We start from the raw sequence: 26,825 nt of genomic DNA on the forward strand, positions 1-26,825 counted from the left end.
TCACCTGTTGTGTTCTCTGTCTAAGCCAACAAGAAGATGCTTGTGTATGATGTATACAACAACATACTAATGTAATCTCACCACGTAGAAAGGTTGTTTCAAATAGACCCGTGACTTAAAATCAAAGCATGACAGAGTATTTCGAAAAAAGAAAACAACAAGACCAAGCAGCCAACAAAATACGAAAGAAAGCATACTAAAAAAAAGAACAATTTATATGCTAAACTGATTCATGTCCAATCTAGCTCTCCTAAAACTTGCTAATAAATAGAAGAAACAGATGCAAATTGACAAACATCACAATATGTTATTCTAAGTTCTATGTTACTTATTTTGATCCACAATAATGTACATAACTGAGTATAGACCATCTATATATTGGAGGACTATAAAAAAAAAGGTATACTCTTCTAAATTTCTACAAGAAAGCCCTATGGAGGAAAACTAAATAAATGCAGAAAAAAATAAAATCAGAGCAGCTAAGCAATTTTAGCAAGGCTTTATTTCAAATCCAATACTCAACAGAGTTCGAGCCGATTCCATTGCTTTTTCTCCTCCACCATCCAATTTTTCACCAGTCAACTCACCTTCTTTGTCCACGGACCATTGTGTGGTCGATTTTTGATGTTGTAGCGGTTCAGGTTTGTTAGCATGCATATTGGTTACGGAAGCAGGGGCAGTAGCAGCAATAAGAGGTGCACTCGGTGGACCATGATGTTTTTTGGGTACTGGCATGTCATGATCGTGTACTCCCTTGTATGTTATTGTTAAAGCACTTGTGGTATCTACAACCCTCTCAATGTGCTTTCGAACAGGACATCCAGCTGACGTACAGCGATAGTAGTTCCTAAAGGTCATCCAGGAAACAACTCAGGACAGAACAGGAGAACGAAAGAAGCAAAATGAAGTATACTTTTGACCAAGATATGAGTCAAAACGTAAAGTAGATAAAAACAAGTAATATGTGAGAAGAGTTGTCAATATTGATGTTGAATCATAAGAAATTCTAACTTGAAACAGAAAACTAGCAGGAATTATTTACCTGAAGAAAACCTAAGTGTCTTAACAGAGCAGAAAAGGGTGTAAGATGAGTGACACTCTCATCCATAGCATTTAACAACTATGTTGCTCGGAGTCTCCAAAATGCTGCTGCACCCGTGTTGGATTCTCTGAAAATGCACTACTTTTGGAGTATCCCTCATGCACCCATCGACATTTTTGAAGAGTCCGAGCAACTTAGTTTAACAGAGCAGAATAGGGTGCATGAAGAATAGAACTCATCCATCAGCACAATCCAAACAAAAGGAAACAAAGCAGAGAAAATAGAAAAAAGAACTCCAGTATGATTCAAGAAATGTGTTTAATGTGGCATCACTCCCTCCTGGTTCTTATAATTTCAGCGTAAGGCAGGCAGAACAATCAAACGATTTATCAAGTGTACGGCAGAAAATAATACAGTACCTTGGATGGGGATTTCCCTTCACCATTTTTTGTCCATACTTTCGCCATCTGTAGCCATCACTTGAGATTCCTACATCACAAGCAGCATGCACCACAAGCTTGGGTTTCTTTCCAGGTTTAGAAACAGAGTCCAAACAACTTGTGTCACTTTTCCTTGACCTGAAAATCATAGGTGAGAATTGTGATCAATCATATGGTTTTTGAACATTTGTAAGAGGAAAAGCAGAAAAATAAAATAACTAAAATTGAATACATAAGTGAACTTGCCTCTTCTTTTGTCCAGCCTCGTCACGGTGCTCCTCTCTAATAGTGATTTCAGTGTCAGTGTCAGACCCACCGGAATCCTGATTTGCTGTCTCAGCAATTGGTAAACTTTCTTGCAAATTTTCTTTTAAGGAGGATACTACGGTCTCAATAGAATTTCTACTTGGATGAGCTATTATACTTTTGCCATTGGTAGGTGAAGACAATAATGCAGACTTGCTTTCCCTTGGGCAATTTACTCTTGGGGGTGGATCATGATTGTGTTGAGTTCTATAAATAATCTCCATAACACGATTAGTGTGATCAGAGCACTCAATCTTCTTGGCACAACACTCAGAATGAGTGCATCGGTAATAACTTCGAGAACCTTGAGGACTTTTAACTTGCTTTTGACCATACTTCCGCCAATTGTACCCATCGCGAGTTGGTCTCTTTAGAACTGGTACAAGAGCTAGAACCTGGGCGTCAGAACTCTGCTTAACCACTTCTCCTGTACTACAATTTACTGCTGCTGCTGATCGTCTTTCTGCTAGAGTTGCACTTGGCACTGATGAAATGGACTGTGCAACAGATAAAGAGGACAGCTCCAATGAGGATGCTGCATCAGGAACACGTCGTTGATGTTCTGTTCGTGCTTGAGCATTCAAAGTTCCAGGTTTGGTAACACTAATTCTATCCTGCATACAACATGAAATGACTCATTTGTTCCATCCCACAAATATACATATCCAGTTCCAGCAATTCTGTATAAACTTTTCAGTAAAAAGTATAACATTATTATAAACAGAAAAGTCGAAACCAGATACTCTGGAAAATGTAATGTATTAACCTACAAACATAATTTGACTATTAATTATTTATAGCATCACGTCAAAAATAATGTTGCAATATGAGATATTATGAGTTAGAGTGGCCATGTGATGGTCAGCATATGACAATTGTTAAGGTTCTTGCATCTGCTTTCAATTTATCCAAAACTAAAGGATCATGACGATTCCTCAAGCGGTACCTGCTACTTGAGTATTATCCACCAACATGAGTACCGGATAACTATAACCCTAAGGCTCAGACAGATGGGAAAACACCTGCTGTTTTTTTGTCTCTACTGGTATTTTAAGCATGGTCTCCAAGGTTTGCACCCACTTCATTGCTCATTTAGGAAACAAAATCTAATGCACAAAACAACTATGCCTCACACTGGTATAGTAATGATATAGTCCCCTTTCCACCACCACCCACCCCTGGTTAAGTCACAAGTTCGAGCCTAGGCCATCATCTCTGAGTTTTTTTTTTTTAATTTCAGAAAGATACGTGACTTCACATACTCTTTCCGTCTTTCGCGACTTCACTCACAGCTGCGACTGCTTCTCTTCTTCAGACTTTTTTTTGTGTAAGTTCTCTTCTTCTTCTCTTCTTCATACTCTTTTTGGTTGGTTGCTGCCAAGCTTCTGTAAGTTTTTTTTTCTTCTTCTCTTCTTCTCTACGAAGCTGCTGCGATCTGCTACTGTTTTTTTTTGGTTGCTGCAGGGTGTTTTTTTATATTTTTATTGCTGCATTTTAAAGAGTTTGAGGATCTTGTTGAAGAATAGGAGTTTGATTCTTTGTGATTTAATTATGTTTTTGATTTTTTTGCTTTATATGTTATGATTTATGAGTATTATTAACTATCTATTTTCTTATAATCTAAGAATATATTACCTCTATTCAGTTATTTAATATTTTTTTATTTTTATACTAAATATCGCCTTCTGTAAAGCGAGCCCTCGTTGCTTTTTTCCGCTTCTCGCTTCCCAAAACACTGGTCTTAGAGGCTTCATAAATATATGGGGTTACTACATTTACATCAGACGCTTATATAGCTCTCTCAGAGAAAACGTCTAAATTTACAGTTACAATACCCATCACCGTGTATGTGATATCTCAAGCTCCTGCCACACATCAGCTCAACGTATTTCTACAGACTGCCCATCACCTACTAACGCTTCCCAATATCAACCATCATGAATAAGGAGGTGGACGAGGACACTCTACTCCATTTTCAACTCCTACCTAACTTGATCTTTTAAGACAAAACTACTTTGCCGCATGCTTCATAAAACGCAAATGAGGATAAACAAGAACTTCTAAATCTTCAGAATAACTTTGTACATGCAACATGGAATGTGCATAGAATCTTGTAGAACCGATGATCATGCACCCTGTTTACCACATTGACTCCAGAAATCTCAGTGATTTATATTGCAGAAATTTTTGGCTCGATTTATACTGACACTTAAGTTTCAGCTTTAGCAGAATTTAACTTCTGTATTCTAATCAACCTTGTACATATCTACTAAACAAAAGCAGCGAGCTCTCCGGTCCAAAACTCCAAATAGTGACAGAGCAATCACCTTGAATTTTCTAATTGCGCATGTTGTCCACCCCTATCGTAAATTACCTCAGTATCTCTGTGCTACCATTCAAATACACTACTTGTTTTTTCTTTTTTGAGTAAGTACTATTCAGATACATTGACACTTATGATTATAGTAACAAGATAATTGAAAAACTAACTTATTAAAATACAACAACATAACCACTCTAATCCGATAAGTGGGGTCCAGGGAGGGTAGTGCGTATGCTCCCTCTACAATATAATAAGAATATGCTACCACATCGAATCCACTCAACCATCTCCCGCATCTCGAAATAGATAAACTATCATAACAAAATTAAATATCAAGTCAAAAGAAAGGAACTGCATACCTTGATTTTTTCTGAGAAACCAAACGAGGGCAGTTCATATTCCACTGGTACTTCTGCCAGATTATTCAACACAATAATTACAGAATTTTCGTAGACAATTAAGCATGCATATACAACTCAAAAGGACTTACATTCCAGATATAATGGTCAAAAATACACGTGAAGTATCACATTTTTGCAAGTTTCCTATATGAACTATTAGATGTTTAGTTTTCCTATCTGATCTATTAACGACTATTTGTCAAAACACACCTCAAGTATAACTTATTCCCTTTTTCTACTTAAAAACTCATAAAACTCATGATCATAATTTATTTATTTTTGATAAGGAGAACTCATGATCATAATCTCTCTTACACAAAAATATAAAATCAAAAGGACTTGCCTTCTAGATATAATGGCCAAACACACCTGAAGATCTTTTTGCAAATTCCCTATATGAACTATTCGGAGTTCACTTTTTCTACGTAAACTACCACCAAGTATTTATTACGGGAAAAAGGACAAATATACCCCAAACTATCATAAATGGTATGCATATACTCTCCGCTATACTTATACGGACACGTGGCACAATCTTCACTATCGATCTAAATGTCGAGTCGGTGGATAATATTATGACACGTGTATGTCCGTTAGTATAAAACACACCTCGATTATGAGACTCGCAAATGATAGTTGAGGTGTTTTCTTTTTCTATTTGAACAATCATCAACTATTTATCATAACACGTGTGTGAACAATTGGTGATAGGTCGAATGAGAAGGTGAACACCTAATAGGGAAACTAATCATAATACTTTCGGTGTGCTTTTGATCAACAACTCTACATTCTACCCTTATATACACATAAAGCAGGAAAGAAATTCAAATGTATAGCACCCAAGTGTGTGGCTTAGCCGTCAATGAAGATGTTAAGCATCGTAAGATCTCACGTTCAATTCCCAGCAGAGACAAAATACTACTACTTTCTTCATCCCAATTTACGCTATGTTAAAAAGAACACTTTTGAAATTCTCACTAAGGGTGAAGATATATCTTAACATTAAGTTGTTACTAAATAATAAAAATGTGTCCTTTTCTATAGAACCTACTAAAAAACGATATCATGTCACATATATTGTATTTTTTTTCTCATGTTATCTATCATTGGTGCACAAGTTACTTAATACGCTCGTGGAACGTAACAGATATCTCGTGGAATTAGTAGAGTCTGTTACAGGGATACAAGATTATAAAAAAAATGGTTCAAATGTATAGAAATTGATCATAAAAAATGAAACATGAACTGCTCAATTTCACAAACAAAAAAAAAGCATAAGAACGAATTAAACGGCATTAAATAGTACCAGAAAGTTGATAAGAGGGAGAAAACTCTGAATCGAATTCGGATTGGCCATCAATTTCAATTTGTACGGATGATTCTGCATTAGGATGAGCTAGGGTTTCTGAAATTAAAGCTTCCGTCTTTGATTCTCGTAAACTCTCAGCTCCACTGCTACCGTCAATTACTCTATCGTCACCGTTGTCGTCGTTGTGTACGGAGGAATTTTCGATTTTGTTGCTGATTTTGTCTTCTTCTAGATTTGAATTTTTGAGTCCGGTTGATTTGGAGCTCTCGTTTTCGTCATCCATGGCGGATTCCGATGAACACACAGTGAGTGTGTTTGTGAAAAAAATGAATTAAGAGGAAGAAAATAGGTAAAGTTATATTTCAAAGTGAATTATTTTTTTTTAGTGTATTTGTTTTTTAAATTTTCCTTTTTGATAATAACAAGTTTTTAAGCCAAAATTGTTTATTTATGTGTATTTTGGTATTTTAAATATAATATTTTCAAAAAATTTACTTTATTTAAGTATGACAATATGAATTTAAAAATTTAAGGACTATTAGAAGAATATTATTAAAAATATGACGAAAATTTAATGAATTATTTTTACGAAAGAACATATTGATTCAATTGGTTTGATCTCGAGTAGTAATATTTCCTCTTTAATTTTGTAATTTTTTTTTATTAGCTTTGTTACGTGTAATATCGATTATTAAGGCTTTTTCGAAATTAATTTTTCAACCTTAAAATAAAAGTAAGATTGTATATAGATTTTACCCTTTTCAAAGTTTGATTTGTAAGACTGTTGAATAAGTAGTTGTTGTCATAAAAATCAGTCGCTCTTAGTTTTTTTTGCAATCCAACTTTAATCACTTAAATATTTAACAAAAATATTTTTAATATAACCATTCATATTTGATCGATTATTTAAAAATAATTTCAAGGAGCTTGCACCAAAACTCTAGTCATTTTTTCTCAAAATAAAAAGATCAATCAATCAAAGAACCAATTAAACAATAACATGGAGTAATTTTATTATATAATTTATAGCACTAAAAACTAAAGTTTTGAGATATCTTTTATATATATATATTAGATAGCGTTAAAATGATAATTTAGCAAGTAAAGGAAACATGAAAGAGACATAGAGAGTAGAGATCCGATTTATGAGGTGTAAGAATCGGACACATTTGATCGAGAAATAACTTATATATTCGAAAATAACTATTTTAAAATTGTTACCTAAGCTCAATATAAAATTAAAATAACACTATCCTGATATAAATTATTAAATAAACAACATCAAAATTACAAGTTAATTACTCCCAATACTTTGGATATTTATATACATATATATAATATATATCCAAATTAGGTATTATTTATATAATATAAGATTGTCTATTAATTTTTATAACAATCATGCCAACAAATACATAATTTATACTTATACCTAGGTCCCACATCTTCACACATTGGCCTTGGGTGAAGTCCACTATAATAATTATTACATAGCCTAATACAACAAGCTTCATTGCAATATTCATAATTACATGGACCTAAATTTGCTGAACATTGATAATCATTATCTATATCATCTCTACCACTCATAATATTCTCCATTTTTGTTGGAACCAAGTTGGTATCTCCCATACCACCTAAGCAAGGTAAAAAAAAAAGACGGAATAAATTTTTCTAAACAGAATATATAGTTTCAGATAATTTTAATGAAAAGAATATCTTTTTAGCGTTTAGTTTGCGAAAAAATAATGAGAAAAAAAGTATGTGAAAGAGGGTGTGGTGCACTCCTAAAGTTAAAGATAAATATGGTATAATTAGAATTAATAGATGTTTGAGAATTCTAATTAAAAGTTTCATTATCAATAATTATTAATGAAAAAAAATAATATTTCTTTATGTTCAACTCAAAGAAAAAGACACGTTTATACAAATGATTTTTTCATGCCAACTAATCAAGGGATGAAAAGTAAAATCATGAAAACAATTGATGGAATGATGAACTCGAGACAATTCACACAATCTCATTGTAACGTTCGTCAACAAACACCACAGTGTGATAGAACAAGTTATATGAAATTTTTACTAATTATAAAATATTTTAACTAGTCGAACATATAAAAAAAATTAAATTAATCTAAAAAGGAAAAAAAAACACATAACAAACCTGTTACAAGAGTAAGAACAAAAATGGCAGAAAAAATTGGGTACCAAACTAGAATAGCCATTATATATGAATGTTGAGGAAAATTATTAATTTATGATTTAAATAAATTCCTCATTTTAAATATTATGTATTTATATAAAAATGTCTTTGAAGGTTTTATATAGGGATGAAAATTCAAGGGATCCCAAAATTCAAACAAGTAGATAATATGTAATTAATCAAAATTGCTTATAATTTGTTTTTATTAGATTTTATTTCTCTTTTAATTAAATGATGTTGTTGACTAAGTAAGTTGCCCTTACTGATCAAATTGAATTTATTAGGACTCTTTGAAAGTTTTTTTTTTTGTTTTTAAGGTTAACTAGATATGGTTGACTAAGTTCGAAAAGATTTAAAATTTAAATTTTGTAAACTTTAGCTATGAATAATTGTTAATTGAGATGTATTTTGATAAATATAAATTGATAGTTTAGATAGAAAATTCACACACTTAACAGTGAATAAATTTTAAAAAATAAAATATTTAGATATCTGTTTTACTTTTGGTGATGGACAAAAGAAATATTAAATGGGAAGGTGGACTTATTATGGTCAAATAATATATAATAATTATAATCAAAGGACACGTGTTATTATTTTTAAATTATATTATTAAATTAAAATTATTTGATTTAATATATACATCGAGTATACGCAAATAGTTATAATTTGTTTGGATGGTTATTATTGATTGTATTGATATATTATATGCTATGTTTATTTTACTTGAATTTTAATTTTATTATATTATGTGGTTAAATTTATTTAACCCATTATCTCATTTCTCTTTCTCATTATTATGCTTTACATATTATTTGATAACCTCATTGTACCTTTTACCATATATTTTTTTCTCAATTCCAATTTTGTTTTCCTCATATTAGGAAAATTTAATACCATTATGATATTTTTACAAGACATAAATAGTGATGAATTGGTTGGTTTTTTAATCGAGGACATCCCTTTTTAGGGCAAAGACAGAAAAAAAAATGCTCATATTCTCACTATTTTTGAGTAAATACGAAATATAAAAATTATTTTTTATAGCTTTGAAAGTACTGTTATTGTTTGATTATTTTTTTCTGAAATATAATATATATATATATATATATATTATTTTTATTTTTTAATTAGTCGAACATGAAAAAATTGAAGTCATATAAAAAAACATCGCAAAAATTAAAAAGATAATATAAGAGAACCATAACTAACATGTTACAAGAGTGAGAACAAAAATGGCACAAAAACTTGGTGACCAAACTAGAATAGCCATATATATGAATCTTGAGGAAAATTATTGATCTATGATTTGCATAAATTATTAATTTTAAATATTATGTATTCATATAATAATGTGTTTGAGGTTTTATATAGGGATGAAAATTCAAATAAGTTAGATAATATGGATCAAATTGAATTCATACTACTAACTGCTAACTACTAACTACTAAGTGTTTATAGTTACTAATTACTGAGTTAAATAAAATAAATTATAAATTTAAACACATGATATGCACGTATTATAAGTGTTTATAGTTACTAATTACTGAATTAAATAAAATAAACTAAACTATAAATTTAAACACATGATATGCACGTATTAGATTGGTGTAAACACCTCTTGTATGAGTTTCAATTAATGGGTAAAATCAATCACTGACCAATTTTTTTTGCGCAAAAAAAATCCAACTTTAATCATTTAAGTATTCAAGAATTTTTTTTAATATAACCAATCATATTCAAACGATTATTTAAAAATAAAAAATTATTTTAAGGAGCTTGATCAAAACTCTAGTCATTTTTTCAAAATAACTAATCCATTAAAGAACCAATCAAAATAATGACATGGAGTAGTTTTATTATATTTTATAGCACTTAAAACTAAAGTTTCAAGATATTTTTTATTGAGAAAATACATAAAAAAAATTCCTTAATTTAACATTAGCATTTTAACTATTCAAGTGTTTAAATACCATCCTTAACATCTTTCAAGTGAATTTAATTCTATCCGGAAAAGCTGAGGTGGCAAAAGAATAAACTCAGGCGCGTGTATAATTTTTTTTCTTCAAAAAAGTAATATAAATTACAAGTGATCATATTCGTTTTCTTAATATATATATATATATATACATATATATATATATATATATATATATATATAAAGCAGAGATCCGATTTATGAGGGGTAAGAATCGGACATGTTTGGTCGGGGACTAAGTTATATATTTAGAAGTAACTATTTTAGAATTGTTATCTAAGTTCAATGTAAAATTAAAATAACATTATCCTGATATAAGTTATCATGTAATATTATCTCAATCAAATATAAAATAAATTCAATTTAAAATTAATAATCTCTTATTTCTAGTACCAAATGAGTCTTTCAATCAAACATCTCTATAATAATATTCATTTTCGTTGTCGTATTTTATTTGTTCAATATTAATTTAGCATATTCTTTTAAAAAATTAAATAGAATGATAAATTTCTTATATTACTTTTCAAATATAATCAATTTAATATTTGAAAAATTGACTTTATTTTTTTAAAAAAAAAAGGTAAAATAATAAATAAGTGAAACAAATATTTTTTTGATTTCTTAAACTGGACAGGTAAATATATATATATAAAACATTCACACAATATCAATTCTTCTTCTTATTATTATTAAATAAACGACATCAAAATTACGAGTCCATTATTCTCAATTCTTTGGATATATATAATATCCAAATTAAGTATTATTTATATAATATAAGATTTGTATTAGTTTTTATAACAATCATGCCTACAAATACAAAATTTATCCTGAAATTTAGGTCCCAAATCCTCACACTTTGGACTAGGGTGAAGTCCACTATAATAATTATTACATAGCTTAATACAACAAGCATCTTGGCAAATGTCATAATTACATGGACCTAAATTTGCTGTACATTGATAAACATAATCTAAATCATCTCCACCATTCATAATATTCTCCATTTTTGTTGGAGTATCTCCCATGCCACCTAAGAAATGTAAAAAAAATTAATATTAAAAAAGACGGAATAAAAATAATTCGAATAATTTTAGTGAAAAGAATATCTTTTTTATATTTGACTCGCGAAAAAATAATGAAAAAAAGATCATGCATGTGAAAGAGGGTGTGTTGCACTCCTAAACAAATAAATAAAAGATAAAAATTATTAGATGAGAGTATTTGGACAATTTAATATGGTGTAATCAGAATTAATAGATGTTTGAGATTCTAATTAAAAGTTTCATTAACAATAACTATTAATGAAAAACATAATATTTCTATGTGTTACGTGAAAAAAGACGTGATTCACTTTTATACAAATGATATTCTCGTGCCAAACTAACGTAGGGATAAAAATATAAAATCATAAATATAATTGACAGAGCGATAAACTCAAGACAATTCACACAATGTCATTGTAACAATCATCAACAAACACCACAATGTGATAAAACAACTTATATGAAATGCTACTTATTATAAAAACTTGTTTTTACTGATGTAAAACAAGTCATTTTCTTGATTGTCAAAGAACTTATTTTTCTAAAAGAAAATATTTTTTTTAAAATATTTTAACTAATCGAATATAAAAATAAAAATTATATTCATACCAAACACAACCTAAAAGGGAAAAAAAATACATAAGAGAAACATAACAAACCTGTTACAAGAATAAGAACAAAAATGGCACAAAAACTTGGGTACCAAACTAGAATAGCCATTTATATGAATCTTGAGGAAAATTATTGATCTATGATATACATGAATTATTCGTGTTAAATATTATGTATTATATAAAAATGTGTTTAAGGTTTTATATAGGGGTAAAAATTTAAACAAAGTTAGATAATATGGATCAAATTGAATTCATACTACTAACTTCTAACTACTAACTACTACGTGATTATAGTTACTAATTACTGAGTTAAATAAAATGAACTAAAAATTTAAATACATAGCATGCACACATTGAATCGGTGTAAACATTCTTTGTATGAGTTTTAATTAACTGATAAAACTTTTTCGCATTGAGTGTTTACACTTATCCAATATGTGCATGTCATCTGTTTAAGTTTATAGTTCATTTTATTCAACTTTAATTAATTAATATGTATTTTATTTCATTAAATCACATAATATTATAAATTAAATTATTTTGATGTAAACACTCAATGCGGATAAATTTTTTCCACGTAAAAGTTTGTTTTTCTTCCTCTTTTTGTCTTTTAAGGTTAACTAGATAGGAAGACCAAGTGGATTAGACCAATTAGATTAGGGAGATCAACCAATTAATATTAAGTTAGAGGAGATTCAAAATTTAAATTTTACAGATTTTAGTTATGAATAATTGATAGTTGAGATGCGTTTCGATAAATGTCTAATGATAGTTCAGGTAGAAAATTGTGACACACCAACTTAAGATAAGAAGTCTTGCATCGGCAAAAATCAATAACAAAAATTATATTTGCGGTCAAATGATAACTACTCATGTATCTTTAATTAAAGATTTCAAATTTAAGCATTATTGAATATCATATCGAAAAATAAGAAAAAAAATATAAGCGCATTTTCATGAACAGTAAGATCATTGTAATATCTCATTAAGAAACAAATTTATGGTCGCATTATAGTTATTTCCTCTATCCTTAACTAGAGGTCTCAGATTCGATCCTACTTACTTTTTATCATAAATTTGAATTCAATCACACTCCAATACAAATATCCAACACCAGACTAAAAAGCAAGAAAAATGTATAAAAGAAGATACAATTAGTGAATTTGCATGAACAAATAAGAGCATTAATGTAATATAATTGTATTAAAATATATTATATATATATATATCAATAACAATCATGCCAACAAATACAAAACTTGTATGGATAAAATCCAGGAAATTCAGTGCATATTGGTTCTGGATTAAGTTCACTATAATAATTATTGCATGTTTTAATGCAACAATCTTCATCACAATAGTCAGTGTTGCATGTACCTAAATTCCCAGAACATCTATAATTATAATCCAATTGTGTCAAATTTCCTCTAGCCATCTCCAAATGAGTCAAGTTGCTATCTCCCATGCAAACTACACACAAAAAAAAATAAAATGTTAATATATAAAAAGGTACGTAAATGAGACCACTATTGATCCTGAGTAGGGTGAGGTAAAAAAGATTATGAAGGGGTTGTTCAGATCATAAGTATTGAGTTCTTAGGTTATGGCTTACGAGTTTGAGTCATCATTAAGCTTCTACGATGAAGTTGAAAGAAAAAAAAGTTACTATGAGTTATAGTTGACTATAAGTGGCTAGTAGGCTATTTCTACGAATTTGTACCTAGAGCTCGATCCCAAGAAGTAGAAGCATCGAACATCTATTCCAACACATTCCTTAATGATATTAAAAATTTGAATTTTGATAAATAAAATATAATTTGAGTATATACAAATTAAATTCAAACTAGTTGAAATGAATTTTAGCTCATAAAGGTAGTGCAAATTATGTAAAATGACATCGTTAACTAGTTAAATGGTGTCAAATATTTTAAGACATATTATATATAACAAATAAATTATCCGATAAAATTGAAAAAATGGACACATACCTGATACAAATACGTGAAGTAGAAGAAAATAAGAAGGAATTGAAATGGCCATCCTCATGATTTTTGAAATGTTGTTGCTTTAATTCTTCAAATATGATAAGAAATATTCATATAATATACAATGTTTTTTATGATATACACAAATTCTGGCTATATATATTGGATAAAATGTATAGAACAAGGACTAGATAGGAAAATGAATTATATACATTTCTATAATTTGTTAGTCTTTTATTTGTAAATTCCTAAAAAAAGAAAATTAGTAACTAATTTGACTGAGTTATTATGAGTTTACTGTTTTCCCCCCAATTTTTTCTGACAATTTTGTTGGATTTTTACTACGTCATTTATTAATTTTTACCATTTTACTTTCTTTTTTTTTTCACACTAGTTAATTTTTTCTTCCTAATTTGGCAAAATTTCATCTGGTATTTGAATTTATCCTGTAAATTTGGGATCAATAATATGAGTAAGCTTATAAAAGCGAAATTGAAAATAAACTTTTAAAATAATGTAAATTCGTTGATAACATTAAAAAGGGTAAATGAAGATGTTAAAAAAATAAAATAGACTAAAATTATCTTACGTAAATGAAAATGATAAATCTTGAAATTTCATACTAACTTTATAAAATGACAAGTACCAATTTATTAGATAGTCAAAATTTATTCATAAAATTTATTAAATAACGATTCTTTTTATTTATGTATCAATTTTAGTAATGACTTAACTATACCATCTATTAGTAGTTGGACGTACACTGACGTATATTATTCATTTGTTTCACGAGCGAAATCTAGTATGAACTATTATATTCTGTTACGTGACATTATCCTTCATTTCATTAAGTTCAATCACATATTTAAATTTTTTCTCAATCCCTTATTACACAAGTCATTGTAAGTCGAGTTTGAAAAAATAATAAAATGATTGAGATAATTTGTAAGTCACCTTTTATTTTTCAAATTAAAAGTAAATCAATTTTAGGATTATTTTTGTTATAAATTTATTAAAAATAATGATAAATATATATCATTTATTACAAGATATACGAATAATATGCACTATTCATTAGACAATGCACATTAAATGTATTTCTTGTCATTTATTTTTTTTAGATTTTGTAACTAATTTGATCAAGTTATTATGAGTTTACCTATTTTTCTCTGATATATATGATAATACTTTTTTGGGGATTTTTGTTAGGCATTTATTAATTTTTTCCATTTTAGTTCTGATTCATATTGTTGAATTTCTTCCTATTTTAGCAAAATTTCATCTATAAGTCATCATGTAATTAGGGCAGGGCATAAACACCGGAAAACCGAAACACCGTATCGAATCGAATTTTTTTGGTATTTCGATTTCGGTTTTTTGGTTTTCGGTTCGGTATTCGGTATTCGGTATATGTTTTTGTATTTTTCGGTTCGGTTTTCGGTATGTGATTTTGTGTAATTCGGTATTTCGATTTACTGAAATATATTATATTATAATATATATTTATATTATATTAATTATTATTAAATAATAATTATTATAATTTAAAATAAAAAATTAAAAAGTAAAAGACTTTTTGATATAACTATTTTTAGCCCATTAAGCTGAAAATCAAACAAAAAAATTGTAAATTTTTAAAAGCCCAACTAAGCAGGCCCATTAAAAAAACCGAAATAACAAAACCGAACTGAAATAATAAAAACCGAACCGAAATATTTTGATTCGATATTCGGTACACAATTTACAAAAACTAAAAATCGAAAAAAAAATGAAACCGAATCGAAATACCGAATACCCACCCCTATTGATAATTATTTATCATGATTTATTTTTTTTAAAATTCTAAATCAAGATTGATAATATAAATAAGTTATATAGGCGGAATTATGAATAAATACTCTAAAAAATCTAGTCTATACTCTATAGGTGATTTAGTATAGCTAGAATTATTTTTTTATTTGATAATTTTGTTATATCTCTCACCATTTTAAGCAATTATTTAATTTGAGAGCTGATATTAACATTCTCTTTTACAAAAATATATATAAAATATAATTCTCATTTTAATTAGTGATATAATTTTTCAATAAAGAGATTTTGATTACGATCGCCAAATATATGACCTACTTGAAGTTTTTAAAAGTAAAATATTTCCCTTTTTTGTCACATCAAAATCACGTTTTAGAAAAACATCTTTATTAATATAAATCAAAAGGTGTGAAATATTAAGATAACATTAAATTAAAGTAACTTGATAGTAAAGAGGAAAAAAGTCATAATTCTTCAATAAAATAATAAAAGAACGCAAAACACGTTTATTTTTAAGTCAAAATTTATGGGTTTTTCATGAGAACTAAATAAATATAAATAAATTAAATTAAAGGACGTTTGAAATAATAAGATATTATTAGTATGGTAGAGTAGGTGAAACAATTCCTATTATTTATTAATCTTTTATTTTGATTTATGTTTTTTGTAACCTTTTATCTACAATCATATCATCGTTTATCAAAACAACTAGTATATTAATTATTCACAATTTTTTTTAATATATAGTTAATATATTTTTTTTTTATAATGCCACCAACCAATTAAATAAATAATTTGTGGACCATAAAGCACAGCACTAGAATATGCTGTCTGATTTCTCATCTCAAGAATCTTGAAAATGGGTAGACTTGAATTTTATTTAATTCGATTCAATTATTTCAAATTAAATTTTGAATTAAATTCAGATATTATACGTATGAAGGTTAAGAATTAAAAAAGAGAGTTAATACATTTTAATATCCATCTTGTAAAGACAATGAAAAAATTTGTCTATTTACTACTTTTTTTTTAAATTTTATTTATTAAATTATATTAAATTATTATTATGATACTTAGTTCTTGAAAATTTAAATTTCTAAATTTTGATTCGTAGCATTTTTTTAATTTTCTTTTTGGTATGTGTTGAATGACAGAAGCACTTATGTCTTTTGCTGAATTTTTTAATTGTTGGCAGGTAAGCTTTGATTACTTAAAGAATAATAATTTATTTATTAAAATAATAATAATCAATTCCCTTTGTCAAATGACATGTCATATGAGTGTCATATTCTTTGATTTGCTTTATTAAGCATAGGTATGTAAATGAATTTAAATAAATAAAATTTAATATTATTTTTGTAAAATTACCTAAAATTATTTTTAATAAATCCTCAATTCAATAAAAAACAATCTAAACTTTTAAATTAGTATGAAAAAAAAAAGTGTGAAAGTAAAGGAAACATGATAAAATATGACAAATCAGTCTGAATAATAATTATAATAAAATAACATGACAATCAAGATATATAATAACCGAACCCAAATAGCAAGGAACTACATGAGTACTAGTATGGAAGGGTAACAGAGAAAACATATGACGACGTATAAAACTTTTATCTTAAATTATATCCTTCACAATTCCTTATCTACGATCGTGTTTTCGTTCATAAAAAAAATAGTCACAATATATATATCTCTAACTCTAGTATATCAGTTGAAATTTACAAATTTTTATGTTATACATAATTAATGTATACTTTTCGTATATAGAAATATAATTATCTTGGCTTAATACATATTTCATTTGAACAATCAAATTAAATCAGATTTTAATTTCTCCAAACAAAGTATTTAATAAGACACATTTGATTCAAATTTCGAAAAAACTTTTACACACGTTTTCAATCATCTATCTGCTTTAGTTATATACATCTGAAATTTTGCTATTTATTGAGGCGAATACATATATCTAAAAACAATAAAAAATTATATGACTAAGTTAACTATCTAATAAACTAAAAAATACATAACAAAAAAGATCAAACTTAATTCAAGTGTCTAAATAAATTATTCGCAAAACTTTCACTATGTATTAAAAGCCAATTAGTATTTTTTTCCCACCTAAACCAAAAGATTTCATCTAATCACTGAAATCTTGATTTTGATTTGTGGACCATAGATTTGCTGTTCTATTTAGATACTATAATTTTTTGTCATCTGCTTCAATGGTTGTAATCTCAACAACCCCAGTTCAAATTTGAGCAGACCCGGAATTTTCTTTGACCCGACCCGATTAGTTTTGGTATCTCTACTCTCAACTTCTTTCACTGTCCCCTGAATTCTTGGGTTCATGCAACAATCATTGCTTATTTCTGTTCCAGGTCAGTATAATATGTGAAAATCTCAATTTTTTTTTCAGGTTTTGGGGTTTGTGGGTATGTTAGATTTGTCAAGATGATTGTTTTTTTTTCATGGTTCTTGAAAATTGTGAATTAAAGTTTTGATTTTTATCACTTGGGTGTTTTTTTCTTGTGTGTTGAATGACTCTACTTGTTGAAATTTTCAGCTTCTTATGCTTTGTGGGTATTCTTAGTTTTTGTAAATCCTTTCATGGTTGTTGAAAATTGTGAATTCAAGTTTTGATTTTTAGCACTTGGGTGTTTTTTCTTGTGTGTTGAAAGATAGTACTTGTATGGTGTATAACAACATATTCAGTGAGGTAGGAGTTACGTAGGCCTTATCACTATCTCGTGTCTTGTGCAGATAGAGAGTAAGAATTTAGTTGTGAAATAATCAGCCTCCTTTGACAAATGACATGACTATAGGGATATGTTAAGGACCACTTTCTAAATGGAGAGTAAGATTGAGTTCGGGATTCTAGTTCTTTTAAGTTATTGGTTTTAAAATGAATGGTTTGTGTATATTCAAGAGTTTGAATCGAAGTTATTTGTTTCGACCAAAACACATAAGCTACACTCTAGCTCCGTCCCTGAGGATAGGTGTCTAATATGCTAAGAGCATGTATTGAGTTTCACATTAGTTGAGATTGCTATAGTTATCTTCTTAGTATTAAGTCAAGTCCTTAATTTTTAAGTGGTTATTCATTTGCATATCCTCACCTTTACGGAGATTATTTGTATAAATTGCGATTTATGCATAGATCATAAGGTAGTTATGTACCGAAGAAGCTAAGGAAGTTCATCAGTAGGTACTGCAAGGTTTAAGCCTGTTTGCTACCTCCTTTTATCAAGCATTTTCTGATTGTATAGTTGCTTTACTTACTCCATGTTTATGTTACTCTTCCATATTGAATGCCATTACTGAGTACACAGTACACACTACCTTCCCTAGACTCCAATTGTGGGATTATGCTGGCTATGCTGCTGTTGTTGTTGCTACTTATGAGTCATTCTTTGATTCCTTTATGTGATCAAATACTCTTTCCTCATGTCGCTTTTGGAAAATGTCATTTATCTATGATGACTGGCTTCTTGTAGAGGAAATAATGGACGAAGCGCCGCCATCAAAGTCATTATGGCAATATATCTCGGCCTATTGGATGAAGCTTTGTGAAATGTATTACAACAAGCCGATTTCACATTGGATTCTTCTGTTTCTAAGTAGCATGGGGATGCTTGTTCCGTTCCCTGCTTCTAGCCTCTTGTCCCGATTATATTTCGCAAATGGTGGGAAGAGCAAGTGGATAATTTCATGGGTTTCAGTTGCAGGATGGCCTATGATCGCGATAGTCCTAATCCCTTCGTACTTCTTTCTTAAAGTGTTCCCGACGCCACTCGACTTAAAACTAACTTTATCTTATGTTGTCTTGGGATTCTTGAGTGCTGCTGACAACCTCATGTATGCATATGCCTATGCCTACCTACCAGCATCAACCGCTGCTCTTTTAGCCTCGACTTCACTGGTGTTCTCTGCATTATTCGGATATGTTCTCGTGAAAAACACTATGAATTTATCAATCATAAATTCTATCGTGATCATCACTGCTGCCATGACGATCATTGCTCTTGATTCAAGTTCAGACAGGTATGGATACATCACCGACCGTCAGTACATTATTGGTTTTGTGTGGGATATACTGGGATCTGCACTCCACGGTCTGATTTTCGCCTTATCAGAGTTGATTTTTGTGAAATTACTCGGTAAAAGGTCTTTCCTTGTTGTTCTTGAGCAGCAACTCATGGTTTCCCTCTTTGCGTTTATATTCACAACAATCGGACTTGTTATGAGCAACGGTTTCCATGAGATGAAATCCGAGGCAAGTACATTCAAGGGTGGGGAAAACGCGTATTACTCAGTTATCATTTGGGGGATTATCACTTTCCAGTTGGGAGTGTTGGGAGCTACCGCGGTTGTGTTCCTCTCATCCACTGTCTTGGCTGGTGTCCTTAACGCTGTAAGAGTACCGATCACTAGCATTGCTGCTGTGATATTGTTGCATGATCCTATGAGTGGTTTCAAGATCCTGTCTTTGATTATTACATTCTGGGGATTTGGCTCTTATATCTACGGTAGCTATACTCCCGCGAAAAAGGAAGCCTCGAGAACTCTCTCTTAGTTTTCGTGTTTTCCTCCATTGATAAAAGGATTGAAGAACACAAAGTTTATGTATATGTACTAGCTGGTTCTGTTGAAATGAAGTTGAAACCTATGTTGCTCGGACTCTTCCCAAGTGTTGTGGAGAGACGTGTCGGATCCACCAAAAAATAGTACATTTTTTCGAGGATCAGACACGGGTGCGGTAACATTTTTAGGTTGAAACTATGTACATGTAGAAGGTAGCAAAGAAAATAAACTTTGTTGCCATTTCACTATTTTCTATATATAGACATGCAACATATATATCAACATATATATCGAGATGTGTCGGTTCTTAATACTTGTCATTTCACAAAACTAATACATAAACGATAAATGAAATTATTCTTTCTATTTTGCCCTTGAGAATTATTAACCTTGACATTGAATATCTAGATAATTCATTTATGTTCATTGATTAATTTAATCATGTTAACTTGACTTTAATAGGACACTAAATAAGGGTACAATTGTAAGCTTGCTTTGTTTCTTAAGGGGTGTAAAACCTAAAATTGTGACAGCTAAATAGAAAAACGAGCATGAAATCTAAAATTGTGATAACTAAGTAGGAACGGAGGAAGTACTTTCTTACCGTCCCTATCTTTTCAAATTGTTTTCAAACAAGAAAGTATTACTTTTTTTTTCGGGAACATGCTAAAAAGAAAAGTATGACACATAAAAGGGACGGGAAGAAAATATAATCAAATGAAAAAATAATAGTTCCGTTGCCGGGACTTGAACCCGGGTCTCTCGGGTGAGAGCCGAGTATCCTAACCAACTAGACTACAACGGATTTATGGTAATTTAATCCACGTACTTGATTTATAATTACTTCAATTAGATTAAAAAAAAAGGCAATTAAGGATTTTAGACACGTTGCTTAGTATAGAAAAACTTTCGTTGAATCCGATTATATATAATTCAAGTCTATTGAAATTCGGAAACATTCTTTTTATCTCACAAGTTGAAAGATAGTATACGTTCAATGTAATTTTTAAAAATAATGAATTTTAATATTGTATAAACAATGTCATTTTTTGGGTAATCTGATCTTTCCTTTATCAAATCCGAGGTCAATCAATGAAATTTTACTTTGAAAAAGAATTGTGGTTAACTTGATTATTTGAAAAGTATTTTTAACAATAAACTTTAACTAATTTTCTTAAAACATAACTTATGCAATCAAACAAAATAGGTACAATGAATCAACAACTTGTTTATTTTTAGATTTTTTAAAAAAAATAACTTTTCAGAAAAATATTTTTGGAAAAAGAAAACAATTTGCGTTTGACTTAATCATATGAAAAGTATTTTTAATAATCATATAGTGTTTAACTAATTTTCTTTAAAAAGCTTTTAGAGGCAAATTACGAAAAAAGATAAATATTAGTGCACTTTTAATATTAAAATTATTTTATTGAGAAAAAATCACCACAAAAAATATATATAAGAAATATTAATTTTAATTTCAACTTCAATTTTATTTTCTTCCATATCTGCTTCAGTTTTTTTTTTTTTTATAGTTTATATTGTGATATTTTGTTGTAAGACACATTTAATTTGATGTTTTTTGTTAAATGATAAATAAAATTTAATTGTGTTTTTATAGTATGTATTGTGATAAGCAAAAATATAATCATGGCACAAAAAGATTCATTCACCTGACATTATTCAGAATTTAAAATTGACGAAAACTTATCACGATTCAAATCATATGAAATTGTCCAGAACCATGTATAACATTTGATAAAATGAAATATTCATGTTGTATTATGGAAAATAATATTGTAATAATTTCATATTTTTAGATGTTTAAAATTAATTAATTGTGAGGAGGATAAGGTGGACATTTATGTCTACATTTTTCATAATTATCATAACAATTATAAGTTGTCCAACAACACCAATCTCCTGCTTTTAGTGGGCTCTTCAAACACCATCCAGGAGCCATAAGTATCCCATCTTCATTAATTATTTCTTCACCTTCATAAAAATATATGATAAAAATTAAAACCAAAAAAAAAAAAAGATTATTACAATGAGAGATTTTAAAAAAAGAAAAAAAAAAACAAGCCAACCTAAGTAAATATGAATTAGTTCTAAATTTTATATATTACTAAAGATTATGACATGATGGATAAGAATCGTCCTGTTTCAGGTTCGAATCTTAGGTTATTAACAATGGAGTCAGTAATTAAAAATAAAAGAAAAATTAATTTATGAAGAAGCATATTAGAAACTCTACACCTAATATACATAATAATAATTTTGATTTTGTATATATAGTGTAAGCAGTCTAGATTCGTTCGTGCTTGGATTTGAAAAAAAAAAACAATATGCAACAATTTCACCCTTACTCTTATATGACGTAGTTTCGTAGATCTGAATTTTATCAAACTCCGAATAAAAAATTATATAGAAAAAGTAATAATCTATCTTGTAAAGTAAAAGAGAAAAATAAAAGAATAAATATTTTTGAATTATACTTACATTCATAAGAAGGGAAGATGATAAAAACAAGCAAAGTGAAGAAAATCAAGTGATTAGTTATAGCCATTATTTTCTCAAAGTAATTTTGAGTTTTTAGTGAAATTTACTTTGGAGTGGTTGAATATAAAACACATTTTCTATTGATATTTATAGTGGAAAATCATTTTTCACCTTTGGAATAAAGTTAAATTTTTTTCTTAAAATGATTATTTTAAATATAATTAAATTTTTGACACCATAACTTTATTGTTTGACTAATAAAATGTATTGACTTTAACTAAATCTTTTTACAATCTCTATTTATATAATATAATTATGTTTGTCTATATATGGTATATTTAGAATAAGTTATGTGTATGTAACGGTGAATCATCTGATTAATTTTCATTAAATACTTATCAATATTATAATAATATAAATTTTAAGTGGTTTTGATTAAACTAATTTAAAATTTAAAATTTAAATTAATTTATATATATTTGTGTGATAGTAAAACAATACTATATCTACATTGTAAATTCTTAATAATGTTAAATAAAATAATTATAATAAATTATATTATATACTGGTGCAACAGTAAATTGTGCATGTCTCATGGCAATATGTTACATTCTCTCATGACACCTACAAAAGGGGCCAAAAATTGATATGAATAGTCGATAGATGTATAATATACGTATAAAAAAGAGTTATTTTAATTTTGTTTACTATCAAATATTATAATGGGGTGGATATGATCTCTTTAATTATCCTAAATTAAAGGTTACATATTTGAATTCTGAGTTATCAGTAATAGACTCAGAATTTTAACTTAAAGAGTTTAGAATATAATACAAAGAACCCAAGACGATTCAATATCGATGGAAATATAATTAAAAACGAAGAGCGATTTTTTAAAGTTATTATTGCTATCGAACATTGGGCGAAAACCTATGAAAACAGATTTGTAAAGTAAAAGGGGAAATATAAAGTAAAAAAATAATAATGATTTTTTCAATTTTTTTTTTTATATGTTAGCATTAAAGATCAGTTGTTCCATGACATTAAACAAGACACTTCTTTAAAATATGTTATTCATCAGTACACACAGTACAATGCGATACGTTATAAAGCGATACATAACAATGTGGACATTCAAACAAGGGTAATTAATATTTCTTTTGAATCAAATGAAACCAATTGACATCATTTGGATGTACAATCATAAGTACAAACACAAGTCTTATATTTGGGACTACTATAATACTTGCAAATTCCCAATGCAGGGTGTGTTCTACTACCAAGGTATAAGTCACATAACCTATGGCAACATCTTGCATTGCATATTGAGGTACATGGACCAAGAGTTGTTGTACAATTCTTATCTAATTCTATCTTTTTACTCATAGGACTCAAGTTGTTATTTCCTTTGACACCTACAAAAGGGGAAAACTGATATAAATAATCGACAGATATATAATATACATGCATACATAAAAGAGTTACTTTTATTTTATTCGTAACAAGATTATAGTAGATGGATATATATGATCTCTTCACGCTCAATCAAATGTTTTCATATTTGAATTATGAGTTATCATGATTTTTCATCAAAGAGATTTGAAATATATATAATACATAAAAATTACTAAATACTTACATTCATTAGAAGGGAAGATGACAAAAAGAAGTAGAGTGAAGGAAATCAATTGCTTAGTGATGAACAACATTTTCTCAAGTAATTTTGAGTTCTTTTGGTTAAATAGACACATTTTCTGTTGATATTTATAGTGGGTTGAAATCATTATTGCCTTTTGAAAATAAAGATCAATGTAAATCAATTGTTTATTACAAGTAAACATAATTAAATTTTGTTTCATTAAAACATAATGACATCTAATAAATTTTAATTGCTAGTCAAAATCAGTATAATGTCTGTTACTCAAATTAATTACAATCCTGCATAATAAATGAGTAATTATTAGGATATGTGCCATTTCTATCATATTTCATTTAATATATTTGTGTTATATTATATTTATTATAAAAATACATTATAATGTGATTATTCATTTAAATATATAGTGTCTTAGATAAGCTTGCAATCAAATAGCCAAAGCAAACAACTTAAAAGAAACTCAAGCATGCAACTTAATCAAACAGACAATTTACAAAGTAGATACACATGAGTTTCAAATGGACGTATTGGATTGAAATTGGACAAGTTCAAATGAATTGAACTGAAACCAAAAGTTACTTGGATTCAAATCGATTATGTCATAACCCGTCAAACTTGAGTCATTTTTTATTTTGAATGATCCACCTTCTCCACTCCATCCCATCCTCCCTTACTATCTATCGAAGCTCGAGCCCTTCGAACCTACTCCTAACCATATCGACCCGAGACATAAGACATGCGACTCGGAATCCAACCTTAAATCGAAACCCGATCCCTACTTGGGAATATACCTTACCCTAATCAAGATATGACCCTGGCAAAAAACTCGAGCCCAATCCGTGATCCAACCCAGACTCCAGACGTAACACTAAATTGGAATCTAAAACTGTAACACCCCATATTTCGTACAAAGGACTCTCTCTCGCCTCTTTCCTCTATTCCTTTCTCTCGCCAATCTTACCTCGCTCGCCTCTCTTCTCTTTTTCAGTTATCTCTCTCACCTCTCTCTCGTTTTTCTTTTGCCAATCTCTCTCACTTTATACAAACACAAATGTATAGCTTATGTTTGTTTTTTATTTAAAATGAGAGAGACCGAATATACAACTACATATCTCTCCATCCTATACACTTATAACTATAAAAATACAAAATACAAATACATATCTCTCTGTCCTATACACTTGTAATTATACTAATACAAATCTTCCCCTGCCCAATTTTCCCTTCTCTCGCTTTATACAAACAAAAATTGTAAAAATTCAATATAATTTATGTTTGTATAAAACGAAAAAGAGATTGGATATACAAACATCAAATTTTATGCAGATATACAAATACAATCACATATACATAAACATAGTAGTTACATATATACAATTATATAACCGATATACATATACAATCAATACGTTTTTATACAAACGAAATATCTGCCTGCTATTTAACAAATCTGATGCTCCATAACAAACATAAAATTTTCTGTGGAGCGTAATTATATGAACTATAACTATAACATTTGAATATGATTTTTATGTTTGCTAAACCTAAAATTTACTAGCTTGCAATCAAACAAATAACTTCCAAATAGCTCAAGCAGGCAGCTCGCAAATAGTTTGCAAATAGTTTCATTATGATAATTCGCTTTATATAGTATATATCAGTAAAAGTTTTTCAAATGTTAACAATTATTATACGATAATTTCGTTATGATAAATCTTTTCATAATGCAGTATCAATAAAAGATTTCGAGAATTTCTTATGATGGACTAATCTATATGTTAGCAGCAAAGACTAGTTGTTTCACGATATTAAACAAGATGCTTTTTGAAAATATTTTATTCATTAAAATAATAAAGTACACAATACAATACGATACGTTATGAAACGATAGATAACAACCATGCACATCAAAACAAGGTGTAACTAATAACTCTTTGAATCAAATGAAGCCAATTGAGGTTTCATTTATTGACAATCATAGGTACAAATGCAAGTTTCATATTGTCCACTAAAATACTTGCAAGCTGCCTCTGGGTGCCCTTTACTATAGTATCCTTCACATTGCTCATGGCAACATCTTACATTGCATCTTGGGTCACATGGACCAAAATTTACTTGACATCTCTTAACCAATTCTGTCTTCTCACCCATAGGACTCAAGTTTCTATTTCCTTTGACACCTACAAAAGTGGGAAATTTGTATAAATAACCGACGGATATATAATATATATACATACAAAAAAGAATTACTTTCATTTTATTTATAATAAGATTATAGTAAAATTTAGATCGATATGATTTCTTATTTCTCAATTAAAGGTTTCAGATTTGAATTTTGAGGTATCAGTGACAGTCATGATTTTTTATTAAAGAGATTTGAAATATAATACGTAAAAGCTAAGAGGATGAACATCGACGAAAATGTAAAGTAAAAATAAAGATTGATTTTTTTAAGTCGATTTGATATCAAACATCTAGTGAAAATTAAAAAAGATAAAACTATTTTATAAGGTAAAGTGAATATTTGCCATACTTACATTCATGAGAAGGTAAGATGACACAAAGAATTAGAGTGAAGAAAATCAATTTCTTAGTGATGGACATCATTTTCTCAAGTAATTTTGTG

General features: G+C 28.7%; 2 protein-coding genes, 3 long non-coding RNA genes and 1 other non-coding gene across 6 annotated transcripts; 1 reads left to right on the forward strand and 5 right to left on the reverse strand.

Annotated features, from left to right (window-relative positions):
• Positions 1-246: 246 nt before the first annotated feature.
• Positions 247-6,199, reverse strand: LOC107023983 (probable WRKY transcription factor 32). Its single transcript, XM_015224841.2, has 5 exons — positions 5,819-6,199; positions 4,471-4,523; positions 1,729-2,402; positions 1,462-1,620; positions 247-847 (listed from the first exon to the last, which is right to left on the reverse strand). The coding sequence occupies exons 1-5, from the start codon at positions 6,102-6,104 to the stop codon at positions 490-492; spliced, it is 1,530 nt and encodes a 509-aa protein (XP_015080327.1). The 5' UTR covers positions 6,105-6,199; the 3' UTR covers positions 247-489.
• Positions 6,200-10,722: 4,523 nt separating this feature from the next.
• On the reverse strand, positions 10,723-11,813 carry LOC114077862. The gene is made up of 2 exons (XR_003579150.1): positions 11,708-11,813; positions 10,723-11,035 (listed from the first exon to the last, which is right to left on the reverse strand). It is a non-coding gene; the product is annotated as an uncharacterized LOC114077862 (long non-coding RNA).
• Positions 11,814-17,563: 5,750 nt separating this feature from the next.
• Positions 17,564-20,353, forward strand: LOC107024040 (probable purine permease 5). Its single transcript, XM_015224919.2, has 2 exons — positions 17,564-17,837; positions 18,954-20,353. Exons 1-2 carry the CDS (start codon positions 17,807-17,809, stop codon positions 20,030-20,032), a joined length of 1,110 nt encoding a protein of 369 aa, XP_015080405.1. The 5' UTR covers positions 17,564-17,806; the 3' UTR covers positions 20,033-20,353.
• Positions 20,354-20,772: 419 nt separating this feature from the next.
• Positions 20,773-20,845, reverse strand: TRNAE-CUC. The gene has a single exon. It is a non-coding gene; the product is annotated as a tRNA-Glu (tRNA).
• Positions 20,846-23,585: 2,740 nt separating this feature from the next.
• On the reverse strand, positions 23,586-24,270 carry LOC114078098. Its single transcript, XR_003579645.1, has 2 exons — positions 24,182-24,270; positions 23,586-23,957 (listed from the first exon to the last, which is right to left on the reverse strand). It is a non-coding gene; the product is annotated as an uncharacterized LOC114078098 (long non-coding RNA).
• Positions 24,271-26,106: 1,836 nt separating this feature from the next.
• On the reverse strand, positions 26,107-26,825 carry LOC114078099. The gene is made up of 2 exons (XR_003579646.1): positions 26,737-26,825; positions 26,107-26,379 (listed from the first exon to the last, which is right to left on the reverse strand). It is a non-coding gene; the product is annotated as an uncharacterized LOC114078099 (long non-coding RNA).

The sequence above is a fragment of the Solanum pennellii genome, chromosome 7, assembly GCF_001406875.1.
Source record: "Solanum pennellii chromosome 7, SPENNV200".
In the NCBI taxonomy this organism is placed as follows: Eukaryota; Viridiplantae; Streptophyta; class Magnoliopsida; order Solanales; family Solanaceae; genus Solanum; species Solanum pennellii.